At 44.1% G+C, this 27686-nt stretch overlaps 2 protein-coding genes across 2 annotated transcripts in view; both read left to right on the plus strand.

Annotated features, from left to right (window-relative positions):
* Nucleotides 1–2116: 2116 nt before the first annotated feature.
* LOC130516528 (cilia- and flagella-associated protein 206-like) lies at nucleotides 2117–6300 on the plus strand. The gene is made up of 12 exons (XM_057017641.1): nucleotides 2117–2188; nucleotides 2532–2615; nucleotides 2980–3070; nucleotides 3334–3555; nucleotides 3667–3822; nucleotides 3916–4100; nucleotides 4182–4301; nucleotides 4420–4618; nucleotides 4715–4855; nucleotides 5245–5426; nucleotides 5574–5711; nucleotides 5848–6300. The coding sequence occupies exons 1-12, from the start codon at nucleotides 2117–2119 to the stop codon at nucleotides 6067–6069; spliced, it is 1812 nt and encodes a 603-aa protein (XP_056873621.1). The 3' UTR covers nucleotides 6070–6300.
* A 6010-nt stretch (nucleotides 6301–12310) lies between these two features.
* The window catches only part of cnih3 (cornichon family AMPA receptor auxiliary protein 3), a 44658-nt gene continuing 29282 nt past the window's right edge, over nucleotides 12311–27686 (plus strand). The window contains 3 exon segments of the mRNA XM_057016949.1: nucleotides 12311–12819; nucleotides 12821–12913; nucleotides 22256–22324. Of these exon segments, the coding sequence (XP_056872929.1) occupies nucleotides 12778–12819; nucleotides 12821–12913; nucleotides 22256–22324 (204 nt within the window). The 5' untranslated portion in view covers nucleotides 12311–12777.

Genomic DNA, 27686 nt, shown 5'->3' on the forward strand with positions numbered 1-27686 from the left:
AGCCACTTTCAAGCGAGAACTGCCTACTCCCAGCTCGTGTCCTTTCTACATAATAATCACGTTTGGACATGTTTGAGTCGGGCTTCAGGGCCATCACAGCACACAGTCACCAGTGTTCTGATACTCTCCCTTGATTCTCACAAATCTGCCTCATTAATCCTCTTAGACCTCAACTCTGCTTTTGCTAGTCTGCCAGTCTATTCTCCTGAGCCAGCTCAAGCATCTGGACGGTATCACCGCTATCACCCCCATGGAATTGCTTCCTACCTTTCAAACAGATTTCTATCTAAACTTGTGAAAAAATGTTTTCACAACACTCAGTTCTGGCCTCTCACTGACTGCCTCCTGTTTTCTACCTGAAGAAAGAAGCGGAGAAAAGCAGGAACCAGGTGAACAAAACCGGAGTCAGCACACTGGTGACCTTTATTCCTCACCTGTTGCAATCACATGTGGCGTGCTGCAGGAATTCCATCTTAGGCTCCATCTTTTTTGGTTCATACATGCTCCTACTCAGTTGCATCCTCCAGAAACACCAGCTCTTACCTTTGGTATGCAGGTGACACAACTATACCTTTTCCCAATTTAGAAATAGCCAAATCGAAATATGTTTGTTCAGGTAACGAGCTGAAAGAGTGACGGCAACCTGCTCTGCTCAGGCATCAGCCAGATGTCCTCTCTCCTCTTCACCCACTTTAGAATGCCACTGTGAGACTTTCACGTCCCAACCATACTGACGTTGTTGCCAATGCTAATAGCTAGCTACAGAACTGAGTCTAAGGCTTTATTATTGGTTTTCCAGCATTATGTGACCTGGCACCCCAGGTCATCTGTGACCTCTGCTGCCACTTTCGGCCTCTCACACCCTTAGACCAGCTGATCCGGACTCCTAACCAGTCAAGGCAAAACTAGCATCACTAAATGCTGGAACAGTCTACCACTGTGCATTAAGTGTTCCTCCTCCGTAGCTATGTGTAAGACCGACCTCAAAGCCTTCACCTGGACCCTGGTTTGCTGGTGTGTATTTGCTTTTTGTTTTGATTTGATCCCTGATCATCCCGACTAACCCTGTGACCTTAACTCTAACCTTTATCTAAACCCAATTCTAATCTCAACCTTAAAAACATTGTGTTAACCCTCAAACAGTCCCCTCAAGTTGCAGAGATGAGCCAGATGGCCCCACTTCACAAAGTGTCCTCACTTTGCCAGTAGGAGCATTTTGATACATTTTGATAGTGCACTCAGTAGGGTGAACGCCATGTTGAACAGGCATCCCAATGCAAAGTGAGGATCATTGTACCCTAGATTAATAATGATTAAAATTAAACATTGACATAGCAGTACATCAACGATGTAACAACCAGTGACCACACGTACACCCACACCAATTGATTAAAGAAACTTTGACAGATAACCTTTAAAACACTAAGGAAGCTTTGATTCAAAGCCACATACAATATCACGTCTATGTCATATTTCACCTGGTTGAATTACTGGTACCAAAGGACTTCAATCACAGTCAACAATGGAAAGAAACACAAAATTCAACCAGGTGAGATGCCGAAAACCAAAAACACTTAAATCTGTGTGCTGTGAAGTGCAAGGTGCACAAAACATGTTACTCGAGGTACTTCCTACTGCGTGTAGGAAGAACAAATGTGGACATGGCATCTAAAATAGTGTTCTGTCTGCTAAAATGCAGGGAAGAAGGAAAACACTGTATCATGATATTAATGTATGTTTATTAATAGCTGGATTTGTTCTTTCAGACACCAACCAAATATGGTGCCGTTAAAGAAAAGTGTGAGGCGGTTTCTGAATGTTTTAAACAATCTGACACACAGTACTCAGTAGTCTTTATCAGCTATAACTGTGTGTGTAATGGAGCTATATGAATTTTTATTTTTAAAATGAATTACTGAAATCAACTTTTTGATGACATTCTCATTTTTGAGACGCACTGCTACTCTGCAACACTCACTCTCTGCCTGCTCCCCTCTAGTGGCCAGTATCATGTAATGCAGCCGGGATTTCCAGGTTACCAAGCAACCTGTCCTCAGGAGGCTGTGGGAAACCCGGGAGACACATCAGTCCAGGCTCAACACATAGATGGTTCAAGATGATCCTGGAACTCCAACAGCAGTGCGCTGGAAGAGGATTCGAACTGTCGGAGACGTTGGTGGAGTTAATGGTCAGTAACTGGAACTAACCAACCACGACCAGCTGGTTAACTTCAGCTACAATTCTTAAACACAATGCACACAGATAATGATGATTACTTCACGATATGACATGAGCACAGTTAGCAGTTTTACATTGCAAAAATTGAAACTTTGTCTCATTACATAATAGTAATGATGATAAACTGAAAAATATCTCACATGATCTGATATAATATTTAACGCAATCGGCAAAACTATCTGCAAGGTTACATGATAGACTCCAGAATAAGATTCTGAAAGTGTCCTGACTCTTCTTTGAAGTTGTTTCCTGCACCTATTTCTTTTAATGTCTGATTTTTAATTTGTTTTCAGGTTAAATCGGTTCTGTCCGATCCAAGAAATGGCTTTAATGCTGACCAGGGCCTGAATGAGGAAGACAGACAAAGACTAAAAGAGGTGAGGGAGTGTTTCACTGTAAAATCAACACAATCATGTGGCCATCTCAACACACACCAGAATACTGTGAGAACATGTATGGTATCAAGTGTCATCTCAAGCATAATCGTCTACTCATCAAACCACATCAAAGGGAAATGTGGTCGCAGTATGAGAGCTATAAACGGCAGGTTTTGTTGCATGGAACCATCTTTTAAATCAACTAAATCTAACATGTCTAAAGCAACAAAGCTCAATTATTTTACCAGATGTATTAGCTATAATATCAGTCAAATATATGATCTAATAGTCTTCAGTTTGTACATGAGTTAGGCCGAGGGAAGAATGAAACAGTAAAATCTATGTACGACTGTTTTTGTTCTAGTTATGTCTGAATAAACTGACAGAGAAGTGCAGCCCATCCATCCACACAATCAAAATGCAAGAATATTTTGCTGCTACTTACATCTCCAGATGTAAGTGTTCCACGACATATAATACTAATGTATTTAAATTGACATGTCATTATTCTTATTCAGAAGTACAAGAAAAAGACTTTATATTTCCATAAGAGGTCATTTGTTAATGCCTTAGTGTTGATCGTAAGTCTCAAAGATTATTATTAGTTTCATTCCAGTTTATCTAGTTCAGCTGTTACGAGTGAACAAAAATGAACATAAGTGACAAATTTTGATTAAAATAATTTTAATAATTGAAATTGTGTTTACGCATTTAATCCCATTTTACAAAAAATATGTGTATGTGCGTGCAGGTCAGTTCCTTGAGCAGATCCGGGGGGCTGTGGAGTTGAGGATGAGCCCACTAAGGAGAGAGATCACTGACAGCAGGTTGAAAACAAGGGACGCGTTTGATGCTCTGCACAGTAAAATAGCTTCTTATGTCCTTCAGCGCTCCAAAGTGGGCTCACCTGCAGATGTCAAAAACGTGAACCAAGCCAAAGGTTCGATTGTAGTGACATCATCGCACCTGTAGTGGGCGCACAGCCTTTTAGACCAAATGGCTGCACTTGCTGCAACTGATGATGAGTTCTGCTCTTCCTCTCTTGCTGCAGCTGCCCTGCAAAGTGTTTTCCCTCACACTGAAGTGGGAGTGTTCATGGCGCTCTTAAAGAAGGACAAAGAGCAGCAGCTGGATGAGCTCACCAGGATCGTAACTGGGATCTGCCTGTTCAACAAAGCCAGCATGGATGAGCAGCAGCAGCCTCTAAGTACACGAGCCTGCAGGATGCTTTTGATGTCATAATTATCAAAAAGAAGAAAATATTCTACAGTTCTTGCATCTCTTCATGGGACTCTTGCAGTGAGCTTTGAAGGCATTGAACATGAGCTGAGTGCATCACAGTGTTTGGTGGGGAAGTACACGGCGCTGCTGGAGGAGTTGCTGCCGCCGGAAGGTCAGAGAGGCAGCTGTAACGTCCCTGTCCAGCTGCTCAAACAGGCTCTCTACAACATCAGACAGTACGAGGATTTCCTCAGAATTCTGGTGGTGAGAGAATCAGTCGGCGCTCTATCAAGATCGTTGGAGTAGATGAATCCATATGTGTCCGTGCTTTCTGTTTTCCACCAGAGCAGTGCACGTCAGTGTGCCGCGCACATGGGCGAGCTACAGATGGAGTTCTCAGTACAGATGAATCTACTCAGGGACCGTGTGAAGGCAAAGAGAGCTGTGCACACAGCAAATGTTTTTGTAAGTCTTTACACGACAGATGTCGGCGCTACCAGGGGCGCCACCTTAATCATGCTGATGTTTGTGCTGAGTCAGCTACGGTAGGTAGATCAAACCAGCGTCCCCATGTGTCCCACAGCCCCTGTTCAAGACCCTGTCCAGTCTGTGGTGTGGACTCCAAGAGGAGGCCGAGCTGATGAAAATCCTCCACAACATCATGTTGAATCTGCAGCCCTTTGTCGTCTCCCAGGACGACCTCTCCCCTGCAGTTAATTTGGACAGCTTGCTGAAGGACTGGGAGGTGAAGACAGACGAAGAGAGAATGGGTCAATCATCAGGTACCAACTGATGTCTCCCACAGTTCTGGAATCCAGAGGGGTCATTTCTGCTGAGGGAGGTCTCAGCCTCTTGAAGTTGTTTCTTTGGTCTTGTAGAGGAGCCGATAAGTGTACCTGAGATGACGGCATGTGAATGGCTGCTGTCTGAAAGAGAAGCCGACATTGTGGATCTGCCGTTGCAGTTTAATGGATTCTGTGGCTGCACGTTTGTGAGCAGAGATGGGCTTCTGCTCCCAGGTACCGTCCCATCGCTCTCTCTTTCATATAAACATTGTGGAAAGCTTCTCTTCTTTTCTCCGCCCCCGGTTCCACCCTGGAACCTGTGAAAGGTCTCCGTCCAACTATTATCTCACTCAGTCGGGTCATGAAGCTCAAGATTCTGCCGACTAAAATTAGAAACAGTTGTTGAGTTTGATCTCAATCTGTTGCCAAACTTCTGACAAGATAAACTAATAACTACTTATAACTAATAACTACTAACAACCATTTGATAGTTCGACTCAGCATTTGTTCATTTATCTACGCGCCATTATTTCAAAGAAATTTAATGGAGCTCCAATATCCATTGCAGGAACTGAAGATAGAGCTCTGCCTGGAACGATAATAAAATAACGTTTCTTCTGCAGGAAATCCACAGCTTGGAGTCCTTAAACACAAAGGGAAGTTTTACGTTTTCAGCTCCAAAGAAGCTGCTTTAAACTTTGCATCCAGGCCAGATGACATCATTGCAGAGGTGGAGGAGAAAGTTAAGGGTTCTCCTGAGCTCATTCACCTGCTCAGACTTCAGCAGCAGCTTTCCTACTTGGAGGTTTGTAGAGGCTACTGAAATGTAGCACAAGAGTGTTCTGGTGCTAATGAAACATCACAGGACATTGTTGCCCTCATTTTTGGTCATGCTACCCTTCTCCTCGCCATAGACATGAATCAATCAATATCTTGCCTGTTTGTGCTGCAGATGTGGCCTGAAGAGAGTTCAGCTCCCATCAGCAAGTGTGAGAGCGGCACACAGACAGTCCTCCACCCCGTAGCAACAAACATCGTCAGGGCATATGAGTGGAACGCTTGGGAGCTGCGGAAGAAAGCCATCCATACGGTTGGCTTTTTAAAAAAAATCTCAAACAAAATTAAAATGAACACTTTTGTGGTAACACAGTAATTCTGGGAATTACTAAACCTGTTGGAGTCTGGAGTCGGTTTCATTCTCAGTGTTTGAATACCTATCATTCCAGGCTCGTCTGCTGACCAAAGCAACCCAGTCGACACAGACCCATCTGAGTTCCCTGCGACGAGAAAACGCCACGCAGACCTGGCCGCCAAAGGACGCCGCCAGTCAGAGCAGAAGAGACGCTGAGAGCAACGTGCCCAGACCTCAGGTCTACCTGATGGGTCTGAGAGGACAGAGAAACGCACAAGCAATCAAAGTGGACCTGAGCAGGGCTGTGGATGAATGAGCGACTTTTCCCAGGAACGTACTTTTTGTCAAAATAAAGTTCATTTTAGGAGCACATTCAAGACACTGTGGCGCGTTGTCTCCACCCCCCAGGGTAGTGGTGGCCAATTAGGTGGTCAGATCCTACTAGAACATCTACTACAAGGAGCTACCATTGCAAACGTTTATGCCTCACTTGTGACGGTGGTTGTACAGTAGACTTGATTCAGCCAGCTGCAGAACTGCCACTCACGTCGTGACAGGTGGAGGTGGAAAGCGGCGCAACAGACCAATGTTAACAATATCACTCACAATGCCACTTTTGAAATGAGAATCGTCTGGCTGAATTACTGTTGCCAGTTATATAAGTATTTGAGATGAACAGGAATCCTCATGGTCTGTTTGACATATCAGGGTCATTTTATTTACATAATTTTTCCTCCACCATGTGCAGCAGTGAGGCAGAGGTGTTGTTGTCTTAATACCTACTGTGTGTCAGACAGATTTTCCTCTGTCACAACTAAAAATGAAGAAAGACAGAATAGAAAAGGACAAAGGAGAAAAGACAACAGAGGGAGAGATCATCATGGCAAATTTACTCACAGATTCATCCTGCCATCACCTATCCATTCACACACACACACACACACGCACACGCACACACACACACACACACACATACATATGTAGACATGTATATACCAGATATCTGCATACATAATACAACAGCACATGTTAATGATAAAGAAATTCAGACAACAGTAACAGTAAAACCAAACACAACAAAACCTTCATTCAATCTTTATTTATATAGCGTCTTTTACAATCAAAATTGTTTCTAGGCGCTTTACAGAATCCCAGAGCCTAACCCCAAACAAGCAACAGTGGCAAGGAAAAACTCCCCTTGAACAGGAAGAAACCTTGAGCAGGACCATGCTCGTGTAGGGGGACCCTCCTGCTGATGGCCAGCTGGGTAGAGAGAGGAGAAGGAGGGAGGACAGGTAGAGGATAGAATAGGTAGGAGAGGAGAGGAGAGGAGAGGTGAGGTAGAGGAGAGAATTGGCATAAATCATGCCATACAATTCATACATACATATAATGCATACAGAAGTACATTATAATAAGTAAAGTAAGGTGCAAGTTGAGTGGGTCAGCAGGGTCGAAGGTCAGTATGCAGCTCTGAAGGCGGCGATAGCTGTAGATGAATACAGAAGGCGGGGGGGCTGAAAAAACTACACAAGAAATAGCATCACTAGTCTTCTTGATGAGGAGGAGAGGAGAGGAGAGGAGGCCATTTCCCATTGGGGTGACAGAGGCCTGTCAGGTGATCATGTTTCTGGACCCTGGCAGCCTTGGCCTATAGCAGCGTAACGAAGATGTTAACCTAATGATTAGACGACCCCATAAGTATGATAATTTGTCTGTTTAGGATAGTAACTGGAACTACAGAATTGGTGACAATAAGCTTTTTCAAAGAGGGAGGTTTTAAGCTTAATTTAGTAGTGATGGAGTCAGCCTCCCGTACCTGGACAGGGAGCTGGTTCCACAGCAGGGGGGCCTGGTAGCTAAATGCTCGCCCCCCCATTCTACCTCTAGAGACGCTGGCCACCACAAGTAGACCAGAATTCTGAGAGTGGAGCTGGTAAGGTGTCACTAGCTCCTCTAGGTAGGATGGAGCTAGGCCTCTGAGGACCTTGTAGGTCAGAAGGAGGATTTTAAAAATTATTCTAAATTTAACGGGCAGCCAATGAAGAGACGCCAGTACAGGAGTAATGTGATATCTTTTGTCAGTACCTGTCAGAACTCTAGCTGCAGCATTTTGGATCACCTGGAGGCTTCTTAAAGAGTTGTTTGGACACCCTGATAATTAAGAATTACAATAGTCCAGCCTGGAAGTAACAAATGCTGGACAAACTTTTCAGCATCATGCCGCGTCAGTAGCTTCCTGATCCTTGTGATGTTCTTCAGGTGAAAAAAGGCACTTCTAGAGACTATTTTGATGTATGAGTTAAAGGACAAATTTTGATCAAAAGTTACTCCAAGATAGACAGACAGATAGACAGAACACCCAATGACCTCTTTAGGAAAGGTCAACCACCCCACGGACAAACCCGGCCCCAACCCCAGGGTCACTGATGGGGCCCCACAGAAAAAGGGGGCACCACTATATGATCATGGGCAACACACATCCTACCTGACCAGAAAACAGGTGCCCCGGCACATCCGGGCTAGAGGCCTCAAAAGTCAGAGAGTGCAAGCTTTCCCAACCCATGGCCACCACCCACCAGAAAAACCAAAGCACCGGCAGACCACTGGCCCCAGGGCGAGAACAAGGAGCCAGAATAACCCTGCGCCACCCAAAAAATAATCCCAAAACAGATTGTTTCAACAGAAATATATTGTATACCAGGGATAATGGATTAGTTTCATATATCAAAATACTTGATGGAGTAATTTTGCCCTATGTTTGTTAGTAGTTCCCGAGTATGTGTCTCCCCCTCCCTTTCTGTTTATTTTCTGTTTTTTCCTTGGCTGTCTATTTTCAGTCTGGGTGGGACTGCTCTCCAGTTCACTCCAATCAATCTGCACACCTGATTCGCATCGATGGACAATCAACCCATCTGCCTTCCATTTTAATAGCCTTGGTTTCTCCTCCATCTTTTCCAATTTGATGTTCAGCCCCTTGTGGTACAACCTGGCTCCTAGATTTTCTGGATTACATGTAAGCTTTTGGAGTCCTTTTTTAAGCTTGGGACTCATTGTCTGCTTGTTCTGCACATCGACCTCTCAGATGCCTGTTTGTGCCGCCCAGCCTGACCCGACCATGTTTCCTGAGATTCCCCACCTCGGAGTTGTCTTTGGCTGTCGTGTATGTCTCTGCCTTCTGGGGTTCAGTTTGTGTCTGTCGCTCCTAACGGAACAAATTGGCCACAATCAACCCTGCAGAGGCACAACCTGCCTTGTCCTGCCAGGAAGCCCTATTTGGACAGCATGAACAACTGTTACAGGCCCTGGTGGAGAACAGTACATGCATGGCGAAGGCCATGATAGATTGCTGCTTCCACTCCTTACCCCAGTGTTTCCCCTGCCAGTGGCGTTGACGCATCACAGAAGGCCAGCAGCATCTGTCTGCGACCTCAGAGCCATTCCATGGGGACCTGGATAGGTGTCGGGTTTCTGCTTCAATGCCGGTTAGTTTCCCAGCAGAAGGCACATTCATTCCACTTCTTCAAAGTTTCTTATCTAGTTGGCCTGCTACAAGGTAAGGTGTTGGCATGGGCAGAGGCAGTCAGCTCCCGCACTTGTCTGGGAACATTGCCTTACGCCGAGTTGGAGGGGAGCCTGAAAGCGGTGTTCGATCATCTGGACCAATCCAGAGACTCCTCCACCTGCCTAATGTCCCTCCACCAAGGAAATTGTTCCATGGCAGACTTTAGTGGAGATTTGGACTTTGGCGGCTGATTCCGGGTGGAACGAGCACGCTTTGGAGCGTTTCCTTGCAGGGGCTGAGTGAATATCTGCAAGATGAACTCATACTTCTGGACAAATCCCTGGACCTGAACTCCCTCTCTCCCCGTTCATCTTGCTGGACAGCACCTGAGAGTGAGACGCCAGGGGCGAGAGTCCCACACTCCTTTCCATCTGTGTCCTCAATTTCTTCCCCTTCCATCTGACTGCCATCCAGCTCGGTCAAGGTTCTGGTCGGTGTTGAGCAGCCAATACAGCTGGGGTGTGCCACATTAACTTTGGAGGAACACTACTGCAGAATCCAGGCAGGTGAGTGCCTATACTGTGGCCAACCTTGTCGCTTCATTTTGGTTTGGCAAAAAGGGTGGGTCCATCATAGTGGTGGGGGTACTGGCGGGCCAGGAATCCATGTTAGAAAAACCCCTGCCCTTGGATCAACTGCCAGTGTCATTATGTGTGGGAAGTTTGGTTCTCCCCCTCCAGGCATTGATAGAGCCCAGGACAGTCTTCTGGATAAGGAATTAGCTGTGCAAGCTGGCTCCTCGCTGGAGCCCTTGCCGTCACCCTTCATCGCCATAGCCTTGGACAGGAGAATCATCACTTGGGTCACCCACTTCTGGCAACCATTCGGAACAGACTTCATTCCAGCATTCAAGACCCAGATGGTACTGGGTTACCCTTGGTTATGCCACCATAACCCTCATATTGACTAGGTACAGGGTAAGGTGGTGAGTTGGAGTTTGTGTTGTCATTCCCTCTGTCTCAGATCTGCACTGACTCTTGGAGGAGGTTCAGTCACTCCATGTGCCCCACCAGTACCTCCCGATCTCTCCAAGGTGCCCAAAAAATACCATGATCTTTGAGGTATTCAGTACAGAAAAGGCATTCTCTTTGCCTCCACATTGACCCTATGACTGTGCTATTGAGTTGCTGACAGGGGCTTTTCTTCCACCCAGTTAGTTATTTAACTTCTCGCGCCCTGAGAGGGAGGCAATGAAAAGTACATCGGAGTCTCTAGCAGCAGGGATTATTCGACCATCCTCCTCACCTCTTAACGGGGATTCTCATTGAAAAGAAAGCTAAGCCCCTCTGGCCATGCATTGATTAGAGGCCTGAATAACATCACAATCGAAAACAAATACCCTCTAGCACTGATTGCTTCTGCGTTTGAACCTCTTTCTACCAGCAACCTATTTTACTAAATATAATGTATTTTTGTATGTACTCTGTGGTGTATGTGTGCCTATTCTCTCCTCTACCTCTACCTCTACCTCTACCTCTACCTCTGCTCTGCTCTCCTCTCCTCTCCTCTCCTCTCCTCTCCTCTCCTACCTATTCTACCTGTCCCCCCCTTCTCTCTCTCTACCCAGCCGGCCATCAGCAGGAGGGTCCCCCTACATGAGCCTGGTCCTGCTCAAGATTTCTTCCTGTTAAAGGGGAGTTTTTCCTTGCCACTGTTGCTTGTCTGGGGTTAGGCCCTGGGATTCTGTAAAATGCCTTGAAACAATTTTAATTGTAAAAGACGCTATAAAAATTGATTGATTGATTGATTGATTGGTTGATTGAGGGAGCCTGGTTCTCTACAAAGATGGATCTCAAACACGTACCACTTGGTATGGATCCGGAAGGGCGATGAACGGAAGACAGCATTTAATACTCTTTTAGGCCATTTTGAGTACTTGTGTAGTGTATTTTTTCCCTTGGTTTAGGTTTTTTTTTTTTTAAATTAGCTTTATGTATGTGAATAATGTAACATGTTATAGAAAGAGGGGAACTCTAGACTTGAAGTTTATGGTTTGAAGAGTCTCTGCTGTAATGATGATCTGGCCAATGTCACATGAGTGCCAGCTGAGGTCAAATGTGTACACAACTGTCTCAAAGAAGTGTGATAACAGTGAATTCCAAATACTGTACGCAATCATTAGCGCCATGTCCAATTAGTGCCAGGGAATGATAGTTACAGAAATGCTAACGAAGTCTGCGTTCCTGACACCAATAGAAATGAATAATGGGACAGAAGAAACACGAAAGGGGAAGACACCACCATTTTAGACACCAATAGAAAAGGTTTATAATGAAATAAAAGTAATACAATTATCCACTTATTGGTGGGTGGGCGCGCCCGCGCTGCAGTGTTGCATGGAACCTTTAAACACCACACGCCATTGCTGAAATGAAAAGGACTGCGCAAAGTAAATGTGTAATGTTGGGTAGAATTCGTCCATAAATGTGAGCAGTGCTCTGGAAATCTTTTATTTTTTTTTTCAGTGCCAGGTTTCTCAGTTTATAAACGTGTTTGTATGGATCCATAGCTTCTGTTTTTAATTAGCCACGTTTTTCTGTTTGTACACAGAATACAATCCAATTAGTTTAATACCAAAGTACACAGAGTATTATCATTAGTATAGGTAATCGTTTAATGGTACTATATCAGCATCACTATTTACATTAAATAATGCCTCTGACTTTCAATTCGGACAAAAGTCCATCAAAAGATATAGACTAGAAACTACCACAATATCGCCGGTAGATGGCGCCACTGTTACGGTTAAAATACGTGGAAGGGTAGGCTTCGAAAGATTCTGATGTTTTTAAAAGTATTTGTTAGTGTTCCCCAGAATAAAGGATGACTACACAACAAAGTACTGTACCATGGGTAGCATTGTTAAGATAAAAACGTCTTTTTCTGGAGTAAACAGTGAATCTTTAATGACCGACTCCAGAACTGGGCTTTGTTCATGAAAATGTTCCTAATCATAATGATCATAACTGCAATGAGAATGTTGCACATTCTTAAACATCCGACAGATCCAGAAGCCGCAGATATCTCGTCCCCGCTGAACTGCGCGTGCACGAGCATGTCGGTTCTGGTCGTTTAAATCCACCTGTTCACGCGCGCCGTGCTCTTCCCTGATAGGTTCATCCAGAGGAGAAAAGAACATTTAACGAGGGGTCTTGAGTGGACTGGCGAGGAGCCGCCGTGGACCCCGCTGCATGGATCTCCTCCACACGCGTCTCTCCCGGTGCTCCCTCCGCTCAGAGGCACCTCTGTGACGGCTTCAACGACGCCGCGCACCATGCCGGCTGCGCTCATCTGAAGCGCGGACTTCCAGGGTCGGGGACGCACGGCTCATCTGCGTGTTTTTAATTCAATTTTTTTTTTCTCCTTTCAACAATTAGTAGTTGTGAGGGGCGAAGTCATGGTTGGACATCGACTCCTCGTGGCACCGTGAGAACTTCGCCCTCTCCTCTTTTCTTTTAGATGTTTGTCAACAGGATCGTGTTTTTTGGGAGATTATCCACCGTTTCCCCGCTCAATTATGTTCACTTTTGCTGCCTTCTGCTACATGCTCTCCCTGGTCCTCTGTGTGTCTCTGATCTTCTTCGCAATATGGCACGTAAGTATTTTTAAATCGGCTTCTGTCATCGCCTTGCGTGGTCGCCTGCAGTCGCTCTTAATGTCTACACAAAGACTCAGGTGCGATGCGTGTGCGCATTGGTGCTGGACGTTCCGTCGCCCTGTAAAAACACGCAGGGTTGCTGTATATTTGGGGTCTGCAGAGATGGTTGAGCAGATATTTAGCTCACCACTGCTCCTGGTGCTCACATCACCACGGGAGTCTCCCCCCACACCAAACTGGTGAGCAAAAAAAAGAAAAAGCTGCTGCAGCACCATCTGGATCAATCAAAGCCTGCCTTCCCTTCAATTATGAAATCTGCTTGAGTGTAACCCCCCCCTACCCCTCTATCCACCCGCTCTGCATCCTTAATCAAGCCTTGGCTCCACCACACGCTGCCAATATGACTGACTGCATTATGATACTGTTGAATAATCTAATTATTTGCTCCCCGAGCAACATCTCCATCATGTAGGGCCTTATGTAAAGACATATTTGGGTCAGGTCTTTTCAGAACCCCCCACCCCCTTCTCCCTGCCTCTTGCATGGAGACAGCAACAGACCTGATGCACTTGGGATGACTGATCCTCTGGCGATTCCAGCTAATAGTTGGTCCGTCAGTCTGTCAGACAGTGGCCCATGTGTCTGCTCGCAGAGCAGAAATAAAGAGATCAGGACACTGAGAGCATACACATGACTGGATGCGTTAAACATACCCCAAAATATCCCTTCATACCAAAACGCAACATTTAATTGCATTGTTATCTAAATAGTTTACAAAGTTGGCGGTTTCTTTTGAAATGTTTTATACAGGATGTTGTCAGTTGGAAAATAGGTTTCAATAATTTAGCAGAGTGTTGGTTTTAACTCTGATAGCTGTTTGGCCAGGAAATGAGAAAATGTTGCCGACAGCGATGTCGGGCACGGCTGGAGGATGTGCATGTATGGACAGGAGCCAGCCAAAGCTTCAAGAAGACGAGATTTACCTACGAAGAGGAGAATAATGGGTCTTCATCTAAAACCACAGAATTAGACAGAAACATCTGTTCCTGCTCCAGAGTCTCTCCACTGACAAGAAGGTTGCAAGAAGGAACCATGCAGCAACACTGGTTCATTCCTACAGCTCAAAATACATTTTTAATTTAAAGTTCATCTTGTTGCAGTGTTTGCTGATTCACTGTTTCTGGTATACAGTTAACATGAGTGAGAGGCTAAAACTTTGATAAAGACTCAATTTAGTTCACCGATTTTAAGGTCAGCGTGTTGCATTTGGCTTTTCCTGGTGTAAGAGTGAACATTTCTCAGTACGCCACCAGATCCAATACCTCAGTGACTCGGCAGTGCTTAGGACTGAAATAAATCAACATTATCACGCTCGTGATGATCATCATCTCCAGATGACTGCTGTGACGCTGGCCCAGCAGAGGTTGCTATAATAACCCACATCAAAAAGAAGTGTTGCTGCTGAAACGTGCAGAAGACTCCTCAATCGGCAGATGTAATCAGTTAGATCCGTGCAGGCGGGGAAGCGTGGATGCAACCAGCTCAGTTAAAGCTGCACATTAACACTGGCCACCTGCCAAAAATGGGGGAGATTTTTGGCTCCGGCGCTCATGTCTGTCAGCTGCTTTGGCGGGCCGCCGTCCTTCTGTCAGTGCCTCCCTCGCCTCTTAAAGCGGATTCCAAAGAAGCGGCGGCAGCACTGAATCCTGCTGCAGAAGTGGTCACTCTCACCTACGAGGCTGGTTTTGTGAAAGCCCCAAAGCGGCGGCGTGTGGCTGGAAAGAGCGAGCGCGTCGCCTCGAACCACCCGGGGTCCAGCAGCCAGCTATAAATACACTGAACCCAGTATAAATGAGATCGAAACACGGGGGCTGCGAGAGCAAAGACAATAGGATTAATAAAACGGCTAATGGGCTGCTGTGGTTCTGTATTCCTGACCCTGTCAGCAGGTATCACTGTCCAGGAATGACAAACGACCACACAAAGACAGACCGCTGTAATTAATTGCCGTCATTAATCATGGCCAATAAGCAGCATTTTAATGAGCTCACATTATCTGCTCCTCTCTTTATTCTCAGGTGCTGATAAACCTTCCATGAACAAGTAATCTCCCCCAACATAACCAGTGTCCCTTTTGTCCCCAGTATTCCCACTATCATATAGACTTCTGTTTGACTCATATAATTAGGCTATTTTTGGAATATTTGTCACCATCAATCTCTTTCCTGCCTGACCAGTTCTGCACTGGCTGTAGCTCCAGGTGTTATATAAAAATATTCTCTGCATTCATTATTGTCACCGTATATCATTTCCTCCAGGATCCCGTGGATTTTATGGCCATTGCCAGCGGAGTGCTTTCATTTAAGGATTTTTTAAAAGGCTTATTTTTGGACTCTTATATGGACTATTATTTGGATTCCTGTTTAATTTTCTGTAGTAAATATCACTAGAATGTAGTTATGTTGAAAGGGAAACAACAGCGCTACACTTTAATGTCAGGTTTTTGATCATTTCTTTGGAGATTGTGAGCGTTCCTGTCCATTAGGAGTAATAATATTGATGGTATTCATGCCCCGTGACACCTGACGTAACATTAAGTACGATCAGCTTGTCCGTGGCATAAAACGTAATGACACAGTTGCCCGCGGCAATTCTCATTCGGGGTTGTGAATCCGCTTCAATTAACATACTGTACACGATCTTCCCCCCAGCTGCTCGGCTCTGCTCTCCCCCCATCACAGCCCGTTTGAATGACTCATCCCCGATAATGTGCTTTACGTGTCATTACCTTTGGCACTGAGCCAGTGCACGATGGGAAATCCCCAAGGTACAGATGTGAAGTTGGGGCCGTCCGGACATGTGGCAGCCAGCCAGACTGGCATCGTTTACTCTGGCGCTCAAAGGTGGACGTTACTGTGGCACTTGGGCAAGTGAATGAAGGAACGGTGCCGTCAGGCGCCATATTTCACATCAGGCGTGATTATAAACTGGGCAATGTGGGCCACAGCACTTCAGTGTTTAATCACACTCAGCACCACATTAGTGCACACATGCCAACGGTGTGAACTGTATGATTAAACGTTAGCAGGGGAGAAGACGTGGTGCTGCCACTTTATGTGACTCCTGAAGGCTGGGGCTTATCAAAGGGCACCATGCCCCAAAGAACTGGTTGTATTGAGAGATCACTGATTTGTTTCTTCAGAGCAGAGCGGGATCTTGTTCTATACCAATCCTCAATTACGAATAAATAACTCTAAAAGGTTTGACACTGACAGAAAGGGCGTTTTACTGCTGAATGAATGTTGATAACATGTTTAACTATCATTAATGACATTAACAATTTGAATAATGCGCCTCTTATGATCCAAATGGTCCCCAGGTGCCTCACAGAAACACAGTCAAAACAAGGTAAAGTAGCAGGTAAAACCCGCCTTTAACAGGAAGAAACCTTGAACAGGGCCAAAAATCCTCCTACTGAAGGCTGGCAGGTAAAGGAAGAGGAGGGGAGAGAGTGCAGTGGGGGAAGGGACAAAGCGAAAATACGTTAATGACATCTGTTCCCACAGTGGTTAGGCGTCTCTACGGAGGAGTTCGTTCAATTAACTTGATTAAACACGCAGTCCTTAATTAAAGTTCAAGGGTTTCCTTTAAAAAGTTCAAAAGGTTTGGATAGTTTTTAGGATGCAACATGGGGAAAGTTTTGAAGTCTTGGAATCAGCAGATTTGCGTGCTCTTGTTGTTTTGCTGCACCTTGTCTGACAGACTTTTCCTGAGATCACCTGCTGTCATGGTGTCAAACCCACTTATAACTGCAGATCCCCCCCACCCCCACTAAACGGGTGTAACCGTCTTTGAAAACACCCACTAATTTTGATGTGAAAGTCATACAGGGAAGCTCAAAGGTCAGGTGCTTGTTTGAGCAACGCTGAGGTGTCGTCACTCAGATTTTCGCCAAACTGATGGATTTAAAGCAGCTCAGCCGGCGGTGTGTTTTCTCCGAGTGTGACTTTGCATCACACCGAGACTCTCGCAAGTACAGGGCATTTCACAGGTTCAGCAGAGGTGTTGTGTGAGTAATCTTTCACACTGAGCAATCACGATACTCCCTCATCTGTACTGTCTCCTCGCTGACAAACAGCATAGAGGAAACAAAACAGTGGAAGAAATATTGAAATCAAGGATACTTATTCACACCCTTCTGAGTGGAGCCAGAGGCGCCTGCTTATGCCTGGAGTTTAATCTTGTAGATATCTACCCATCGAGCTTCGCTGGTGACAGACTGCAAAAAAGGCGGAGGGAAGGTGCAGACAATGTCAGCGAAAGAGGGATGGAGGAAGAATGAGACAGATTCTGCTGGACGGGTGGGCAATGAGACGGTCTGATGGAAGGATGCAGAGAGGATTCTCTGTCTGTGAGTCACAAGCAGAGCTGATGAATTCTGATAGATGATTGATGAAAAACCGGAAGGGAAAGTTGCGCCATAGCAACACGTGTAGAGGTCAAGTAATTACAGTTCTGATAGTTATGTAGCTCTTTTTCTTTTTCTTTTTTCTTCATCACCATCATACTACATTTAGGACTGAATGAAGGACATTTTAGCACCAAGATGCTGTGACGTATCTTCTTTTAGAAATGTTGCAAAAAGAAATCCTTGTGTATTGTTCCTATATTGAACACCTTTTGTTCTTATCTAATCAATTTATCGGCTCTTTTGAACAGTAAATTCCAACACCACTCTCTTTCTGGATAATAAACTCATAAAAGAGGAAAGAGGGATTGCTAGTTTGGCAGATGAGTCAAGGGACCTTGCTAACCCCACTAACCTGCACAGCACTGGTAGCTAAGCTCAAGCTCGGGGTCCCCAGTAAGACATCTGAAGGACGAAATGCAAAAGTGATGCTATTGATTTTCATCGCAACAAAGCGACCAGTCAACAGGACTTTTCGGCACAGGTGCTGGAGGCTGTAATTGAGGTGGCGATCACTGTGTGGCTCAGTCGGCTCAGCATCGATCTGTGTTCATTAACCCCCGCGGGCTCCTCATCCATCATCCTGGCTCCACTCTTTCCAATGCGCCACTGCTCAGTGTTATAAACCAGAAGATTATTGAGCCAATCTTCATCCTCTCTCCCGTTTCTGTATCTTCTTCTTCTCGTTTATTCACTAGCTGCTCACGTTCAAGTAATAATAGATAATTGATCATATGTAAAAGACTATCTGTTATTGTGTAATGAGCTTTGTTACTACAGGTCAGCTTCAAGGGTCTGAAAATCCCCTTTAATTGGAAGTGATTTGTTGTGAGATTTTCCAGCTTCAGAAAAAGACACTAACACATTTTCCCCTGAACATTGGTGGGGGATGGTTGGATTAAAAGCTAATTTCCTTTATTTATTTTCATTTTTACTGTAGTTGCAGCAGTTCTTGTACAGTCGAAATATGAGAAAACATTATTTCAACATGAATATATTAATATGTATGTGTACATTAATATATAATGGATGTCCTTTGTTGTTTCACATTGAATATTCCAACATGTCCTCACTCATTCTCCTAACTGAAACCAACAGGAAAAGGATTAATTAAGCAGCACTATTAATAGAGGATTTCAGATCTAAGCACTGCTTCCTCAGTTACCATGGTGAAGTCACAAGACGACCACTTCCATGACACTGGAAACTGTGGCTTTGGATCCGACAGCTCCAGATAGGATGTGAAGCTTCTTTTATGCTACATCCATCTGCTGCACTTGGTTCATAACAATAAAGCGAAATACCCCATAAACACCCGAGTGAAGGGCCCATTTAATTATTCATCGCATAAACATCAAACTATCATTGATTCTTTATCTTTTCCATTGTTCTTTGTTATGAATTATAGTTATGAGCATCTGTCAATTGTCTATTCAGTGTAAATCCACGTTATAATATTCTCCCCAACATCACTTCACTAATGTAAGAAAGAAAAGCAGGATAATCAGTGTTTCCATGGTAATGGAAGCCATGTCATTGGTTTCAGGATGAAATCTCAGTCGTAAAGATATGCAGCATTATTCTATAGCCAGTAAGAACATCTTGTCATTGTGTTGTCGTATCCAATGAACTGTGCTAATTGTTAGAGTGACGGCCGACTGGTGACTGGCTGGATGTTATGGAAGAGATTAACTTTGAATCTGTCACACTGCGCTGAGAGGTTAACTGTACCCATAAATGTTGCACAGTGTCAGAGGAGCTGTCTGCTGCTGTCTCCGTCCTGCCTGGCTGTTTAGCACACATACAAGGAGACATGGCAGGAGGACATTTGCAATTAAAACCTTGAAGGAAATCTGCAGGAGATCGGATGCTTCAACATAACAGCTAATACACTGGCGGCTGTGGGGGGTTTGTGCATGTGTTAAAAGGCTAAATACTAACATTGAATGATGCATAGACATACTTTGTACCAGCATTTCATCCCTGGATCCCTAATGAAACATTACAGTTTGCTGAGGAATAGTTATGTTGGAAATGAACTCATACTGAGATATTTAACCAGGACTGTAAATAATTAAAATGAACACGACACATCTGGTATAATAGCAGACTGCGAGGGCTGTTGTTTTTAATCTTTTCTGCCATACAAATGCCTGGAAGTGGTGGAAACGTGCAAACCTACAGATTTACATTCAACACTTTTTAATGGAGTGTAACAAGTGAATGGCCATAGAAGAGTTTTTATAGATTAGATGAGGTTTTTCCCCACAAGAGGGACTTGGATTCTTTGTATGTATAGAAAATACAGGGGGGTCTTCAGAGAGGTCCTCAAATAGCTAACTTGCTCATTCTCCAATGAGGGGGCTTCAAAGGTTTTGTTAGCCTGGATGGCAACAGTTGGTGAATCTGAAGCCACCTTGTTGCTAGCAGAATTGCTACTGCTAGCTCTTGCATTTTATGCCTGCGTAATATTAGTGTAAATGTTTGGCCGTACTGGGACGCCGTCACTCTCATCACAGTGTTAAATGAAACAGAACTTTTAGTTGTGACTCACTTTAATGTGACATTCGACTTCTGTGAGATCCCTTCTTCTTTGCGTGCTATTTCACAGTGAGTAGCCATCGGGGTGTAACTATCACATACCACTAAGAGAGAAATACAACTGGACAGGCCACTATGAGCCCATGGGATGTCCCAGCACACTGTAAAAAGTCCCAGTACGCCAGAGTCTAAACTCTAAAAGCGCCGGTACTCCATGCTGCTGTGCGCCACCCCACTTAGAACACTATTTTTGTGATAATAAAGTGTGTAATGGTTTACGTAGTATAATGCTCACAGAATAAAAGCTCACAGCAGATGAGGTTGTGATCTTGCATCTGTTATATTGCAGATCCTTCTAGAGTCTCCCGCAGTAGTTCTCCTCCATAAGGTCAAAAGGTTCTTAGGTGACGTGAATCTTTTCTGTCTGCCTTAATTGTAAGTTTCTTGGGCAAATATGCAATAATCAGCCATAGAGAGGAAGTGACAGATGTGATTAGCATGAGCACGAATGCTCCACCATAGATGTTTATAGGATCCTGGACTGAGCTGGGTGCCATTTTGTGTTTGTTTTTTTTACAGTCGACCTATGCATATTACATTTCTGAGTCTACATACTGACCCTTCCCTTAAGAAAGAGCTAAATTAGTTCCCCAAAAAGCATCGAATGAGCTAAATGCTTCCCTCGTTGCTATGGTGCGAACCTTGCCAAGAAAGTATTTCTCCCGACTAATAGTTCTAGGATGTGTTCTAGAACTAACACACCAGACCAAACCAGCAGGATGCCAGCAAGCCCCAAGCACTTACTTGGTAGGGAAACAGTGCCAACGATTGTATGGAAGCAAAACGACCTTTTCATCAAATGAAAATGAAGGTTTCTCAGCCACATTCTCTGATAATAAATCTACCTAAGCTTAAAGCTGTTTGAACCGTGAAAAGCAGAGATTAGTGCCTGTAGCTGGTATTAAGATAAAAATAAAAAGTTCTAGGTTCCAGATCAAGGTGGATCTGGTCTTTGATCGAGGCAGATGTGGTGGAAATTTAAATGAAAGCTCTGAAAAATCTTTAATCTCATGTACAGTTGCTGCATTTGTGCTCTGTTCTTATGTCTAATTCAGCTTTATTGCTTTATTTGTGTGGGATTGTGTGCGCGCTCTCTTGGCCCATGTGAACGCGCCCAGGGGAGGCCAACACGCTGTATCAAAGCCAGGAACTGAGCCAGGATCACTGTTTGTATCCACTGGGAAATAAGATGTAAAGAGTTGCCTGTCAGCATGGGGGCGAGCTCAGTGAAATAAACCAGATTGGTGTGAAACCTCTGCCTTCGCTCTGATGGTAATTCCCTTTTCCAGGCTGACACAAGCCTTCGGAGCCCATATGCTGCTCCTTCCTGCTTCAGCATCAGACTGAAACTCTGCTCCTATTAATGGAATATGTCTGCCTAGTTATTGTTTTGAATTTACCAATATCCATAGAAACTATGGGTTTTCTTGCAGCGGTGTATAGCAGTTGATTTCTGTAATAATTTTGAGGGTTGAATAATGTCACCCGCTTCATCAGAGCACAGAATAACACCTGTTTTTCTTCTTTTTTATGTTTGAGCTCCCTGTTATCTAGGTTTTGACACAGACACCCAAAAGTGCCATATTACCATGGTCTCGTGTACAAAGGCACTCACATCCACCGCCTGATCCACTCATCTTCCATGCAGATCTCTCTCACACACACACCCTCACGAACCTTCACCCTAGAGCCCGATCGGCGAGGCAGCGGCATCCGTCTTCGTGGTGTAATCACACACTCACCACCAATGGATCTATCGCCCGTTTGTGCGGTTGTTCGTCATTAGCTGACGTTATTAGGATGAGGTGTCCCCCAGTGCAGCAGTGGAGGAGAGGCGCTATTAAATGACACCGATTCAAAGGGTTCTGGCATGCAAATGCTCTGCCTCGGGGCAAGTTTGTTCCAGCATTTGTAACTGGAACAGATTGTTAATGATGACAAAATAAAAAAGAAAAAGAGTGCTGATACTGAAAAAGAGGATATGGGCAGGAACTCGACTCCAGTTACATCTGGAATGAACATCATAGGAAAAAAATGAACAAATGGATCTGAAATCTAAATTGAATTAAGACTGTCCTCTCCTAATTAGTCCTACATTGGCAATTTACATGTTCCTGGTCCCAGCAAAAGCATCTGTACTCATTAGTTACTATTAAGGTTTGGGTGGATGAGATGGATCGCTTGAATCTTTATTCTAGCGTAATGTGTAATTCATTGTCTTTCTGTATACTGACAGCACAACCATCACTTTACCCATGTCTCCCTTGCAGATAACAGCATTTGATGAGCTCCAGGCTGACTTCAAGGTGCCAATAGACCAGGGGAACCCACTCCACGCAGTAAGTTTCATCCACCACATGTTTTTTTAGTCCCAAGCCCGTTAAAGCTCTGCCCCTTAGCGGATCAGCCTGGATTCCCTCCCCCAAAATGGTCTCTGGGTGTTCCCGTATGTAGCGTCAACCACAGATTCTCATCACACATGCTCATTAATGCTGGCCAACAGTCTCTGTGTGTGTGTGTGTTTGTCATTTTAAATGTATGTGTTTTGCTGAACTTTGACATAAACAGTGTGAAAAATGATGTCAAACCATCGGCTGAAGGGCACATATTACACTAAGCAACACATCCATCACCCCCCTTCCTCCTCCTCCAACACACATACCCACCCACCCACACACACACACACACACACACACACACACACACACACACACACACACACACACACACACACACACATTCAGCATTCCAATATGTTTTTCTCACCATTCATTTTAGTTCTCCCAGCTGCCAGCGGAGAATATTAGCTTTGTCTGCACGGCTCCCTTTGCTTCTTGGCTCACAACAAGTCCTGTTATATGACTTTAGGCTAAACCATCGAAGTACGAGTCAATGTGAAGAACAAAAACAAAACTAAATAAACTATAAATACAAATGTAAACACAAGCTTGTTCGCACAGATCAGACTTGTTGATATTCTAATAAATTGTCAGGGAATTAAGTAAGGTTTTTTTTATAGTCTTTTCAGACCTGTTCCTTAGTTTGGTCTTCTGAGGCCACTTCATGTCTGTGGAGCTGCTCCAGGGCCAGTTTTCTATACTCACGAGTTACAGACTTGAGTTCCCCTTCTTTTCATCATTACTGCTTCTCCTGCTCGCCAAGGTGAAAGGCATTGTGGGATAGCTTACTGTCCCAAATCGGCCCAAGTCCTGCTTGATTAAAGGAGAGGAGCAGTTACACCTTCAGGAGACTCACAGCACATTAGGCAGGTTGCCAACTGAAGTGGGACGCCATGATGTTGCACAACAGCAGGAGAACATAAAGCCCGGGAAGAATGCACATGGCCCCGATCTTTGATGACAGTCCTGTTTAAGGAACATCTCACCAAGGTCATTTGTCTGGCCTTTTATCAATACTGTTGGATCGGAAAGCCACGTGGGCCCAGTGGGAGGACCACTGGTGTTTCTGGTCTCCGGGTGCGCTCAAGTGGTTGGTTCCAATAAAAGTGGAATCATTAGTTAGTTCCAGGGCTGTTTATATCTATCTACCTAAAGTTTTCGCTGCGGGGAAGACGCACAGTAATATTTCTATATGTGAGCTTTGAGTTACTTCTCTTGAAAAACAAGATTCACTCCCTGAGAGTATTTATTAACAAGCTAATACAGGGATTTAGCTTTTCAGTCGGGATTCAGTCGGCATTTAAATAGAAACATTTATTTCAGATTACAGAATGCTGTCATCCAACAACAGTAAATTCCTGGGCTAATGCACGGGATTAAACATTCCATACATGCTCAGCTTTCACAAATGTAATGTCTGCTTAAATGCTGCTAAATGTATTCAATTGGGATCCTAATCTGCACGGACGCATTTGTCAAGCATTAAGTGCAGGTTCAGTCACATCTTGCGTCAGTTCTGGTTTGAGGGTTTATTAGAACAACTTTTTAAAATCGCGTGTGGATCTCCTCCCATTACCGTGTCAGCTTTAAAAATTCAACCAGAAAAGAAACAGGCAATTACCTTCTGCTTCGCTGCTGGTCCAAACTGCCGTAGCAGCAATCAAGCGTAGTTGTTGGGAAAAGTGTACAGAAGCACTGAAAGGCATGAAAACGCTGGTCACAGCTGAGGAAGTCTAATGCTCCAAATCCTTTTCCCTAAAGTGTTTTTGTCTTTCAGGAACACAGGAGCTATTTTATAATAGATGCTACTGTATAACACAAGCAGGGTGATTTCGGCTTCAAGTTCTGCTCTGTATAGATTCTCACTTGTGTCCATCCTCTGGGATGAGCTGAAGACAAACGGAGGCAAGTTAAAGGAGACAGATTGAAAGAAATAAAACAGAGAGCAGAGGGCCAATCGAATAAAAGGGTGAGAGTGCTAAAGAAGGGGGAGGCTTCCTTGTGAAACCAGTGAAACAGTGCAGGAGACCAGATTTTGGTCACATTAGCATATAGTTATGCAAAGCACAATTTATCAAAGAATTCAGCAGAGAAACGGGGAGGAAAGGTTCAATTGTGTTGTTCCCCCTCTAAATCTGCCGTCATTCTCAACCGACCTTTTTTTCTCTGAGAATTTCACACTGCTGCCCGTTTCAGATGGAAATGTGGCTCAAAAAGAGTTTTTTTGGCTAGTGATGGAAATGTATTCATGAATATTTAAAGTTACTGCATTCCACAAGCTCACACAGTTTACAGTAATGCGTAAAACTTTAAACTCTTCATTTTTGCCTCTGGTCTTGTTAAAAACCGGTGTACAGTCTGAATATCTGCCCCGCCAGCAGACAAACAGATCCCATATTTAAGAAGTGACAGAAAGGTTAAGAGAGATGAATAAAATGAATAAATACATAAAAAGGGTCACCATCGTGGGCGAAGCATATCATTAAATGGAAATTTATTCATTGTAGATTTAGTGTTGCTGCAGCCATTTACTTTTTATTTTTTTTACTTTTGCGTAAACGCTGCTGAGGTTGCCCTCGCTGACCCTCGCTGACTCGCTGCCATTAATCCCTCTGTGTCCCCTAATTGATTATCAAAATGGTCGTCCGGGTCGGGAGTGAAGCATAACTGCACGTTGTGACGTCGCGTGACTCAGTTACTAATTTCCCCTCGTCTCTGCGTTTCTTTAATCCAGTAGGTTGATGGTTTCATCCAACAAACCTCCCAGTTCATCTTCCCCACTGTCAGAGATGATTCTAATCTCTTTGCTGCGTGTCCCTCCGCTTTTTTTTAATCTCCTCTCTTTCTGTCTCATAACAGTCTAATTATCAGTTTCCCTCACATCGGCAGGAAGCTCACACAATTCACAAAACACACGCAAACACACCCACGATCCAAAAAAACCACAATAACAGTTTTGCAAACACAGAGATCTGGGCTCTCTTTCTTTTCTCATTGTGAACATCCCATAAACACTATATGAAAAGTCATTTGTAAGCAGTTTATGACCTGCAGTCACATGTAAAAATGAAGTATTTTACGCTGCAAGTTGCTCTTTGTGCCTGTTTTCACCCAGTAAATGTATGAAAAGTTACCCCTCTATGGATTTGATCACTGGTTGCAGGAGGGTTTTTTTTGCCTTAAATAAAGGAGAAATGAGATGGAATTACAATTTTACTATAGATATCATTTGGATCTGTTTATCATTGAGAGATAATATTCATTCACCTTTTTTAAAGACCATCATGCTCACGATAACAGGAAATCGTTGACATTTAGAAACGTCACCAAGCTCAAGGAGGTCTCGAGATTTGGAATCAGCATGCTAAAATTGTAAAGTAAGTAAGTAAAGTAATTTAAATATATACATCAAAATAAAAGGCTGTGTGTCAACAATAAAACAACGGTTGCTTAGAGGTTACCGTCACCAGTGCTCACACGTCTGTTCGAGCTCCAACAACCTGTAGTGAAAATGGTGGCTACCTACTTTAACGCAGGTCAGTGAACTCAACACTTCTCAGCCTCTTCTTCCTGAAACTCTTGTTTATACTTGTGGGCTGATCGCACTTGTCAAGCCAATTTAGCCCGAGTAAAATTTCACTGAGGCATCTGCCTAATTGCTTGCTAATGAGCAGACAGTTGCAGTAGTGTGTGACAGTGGCACACAAAAGTTGCTGCTGCGCTTGGAATATATTTGCATGACTGAGTGGAACTGGTTGGACTGGTGTTCTCTTTGAAGTGGCGAGCAGTGCGAACTGGAGAGGAGTTTTCATGTTATGTGGGAACTTCTGCTGAGAGACGGAGAGAAAAAAATGAAGAAAAAGAAAAAATATATACAAATATATGTGAGTGTTTGTATTATTATTACACAGAATGTTTGGCTCAGATTAATGTAACATTACTGTTAGATCAGAATTTTGGAAAAGATGTCTTGTACGTGCATCGACTCGAAGGTAATGCAAGGTGCACGTGAGCGTGTGTGCAGCAGGTGAGGTCACACCAAAGTGAGCCACAGGATTTAACTGTCACTCACATGAAAGCCTTCTTTGACCGGCAGCAGGAAACAAGTCTTCAAATGAGAAATTTTTTAGCCTGACCACATTTTTTTCCTCCAATCATGGATTCCCTTTTGTGCCTGCTGTGCTACTGCTATTCACTGCTCTTCAAAGTCCAGCGTTCTTCAATGGGAACGGTATCCTTGTGTTTTGAAATATGTGAAATAATGAAAACTTTAAAGGCAGTGAATGATGATTCCTTTTTTCCTGCCTTTCCGTTTTTTCCAAAAAATCCCTCGAGGCCTCCTTGAGGAGAGGGCGGTAGAATGAGGCTGCAAATTGTCTCTCTGTCTCTCTCTCTCTCTCTCTCTCTCTCTCTCACACACACACACACACACACACACACACACACACACACACACTATAACACTTGTAGACTTCCTCAGCCTTCCGTGCTGTTGCAACAGTGTTACCTCAGACTTGTTTGCATCCTCTACACCCAGGAACCCCTGTTTCCATTACCGGCATTTATTTATTATTTAGAGGCCAGATATGAATTAAGAATTTTCAAGGAGTCTTTGTAGTAGAAGCATACATACTCGTATGTATGTATAACAGTTTTCAGGAATTCTTTCCCTGCAGATTTAACCCCCTAGACTGTGGTGTGATGCTGATCTGCTGATTAGGAAGTGTAAAAGTCTATTAGTAAGTGTTGTGTTGGGGCTGGTGTGGCTCTGATTGTGGCCAGTCCACTCACTGGAGGGTCAGGGCAGATGGTGCCCTGTCATTTAGACTTAAAAAGGGAGCGCATTAATGAGTAATTCAAAATTATACCAATACAAAGAGGCTCTATACAAATGTTGCACATCTGTGGGTTCGGTACCTTGCTCAAGGGTAGCTCGTCAGTGCTTTAAAGGTGTTCTGGCACCTTCCCCTCCTACCAGCTTTCGCTTCTCAGCCCAGTTCTCAACAGACTGAACTGCCACTGCTTTAAAAAGCTGGACTAAGAAGGGGGGAACTAGTCCCACAGCATGTCTCATTGTCTATTGTTTCACCAGTTTACCTCTGGTTTGCTAACTTGTCAGCTCACCATTTACTTTTGTGGTTGTTGTGACATCATGGGACAACCAGTAATGGTCCCAAAGTAACCAGCTAAAAACTTGTGCAAGTGTGGTATCGATGGCTGCAGGATTCCAGGAGTAAAGCGACGCCAATCATTTTCATGGATGGCAGAACAAAGACAGGTGGCTCAGCTGTGCATGTCGATC

Source organism: Takifugu flavidus, chromosome 19 (assembly GCF_003711565.1).
Source record: "Takifugu flavidus isolate HTHZ2018 chromosome 19, ASM371156v2, whole genome shotgun sequence".
In the NCBI taxonomy this organism is placed as follows: domain Eukaryota; kingdom Metazoa; phylum Chordata; class Actinopteri; order Tetraodontiformes; family Tetraodontidae; genus Takifugu; species Takifugu flavidus.

What these genes read in the sequence shown, in the direction of transcription:
- LOC130516528 (XM_057017641.1), top strand. Translation starts at nt 2,117, where the DNA reads ATGATCCTGGAACTCCAACAGCAGTGCGCTGGAAGAGGATTCGAACTG. An exon ending in ATTTCCTCAGAATTCTGGTG is followed by an intron (nt 4,101 to 4,181) that starts GTGAGAGAATCA and finishes GTTTTCCACCAG; the next exon opens with AGCAGTGCACGTCAGTGTGC. An exon ending in GAGAATGGGTCAATCATCAG is followed by an intron (nt 4,619 to 4,714) that starts GTACCAACTGAT and finishes TTGGTCTTGTAG; the next exon opens with AGGAGCCGATAAGTGTACCT.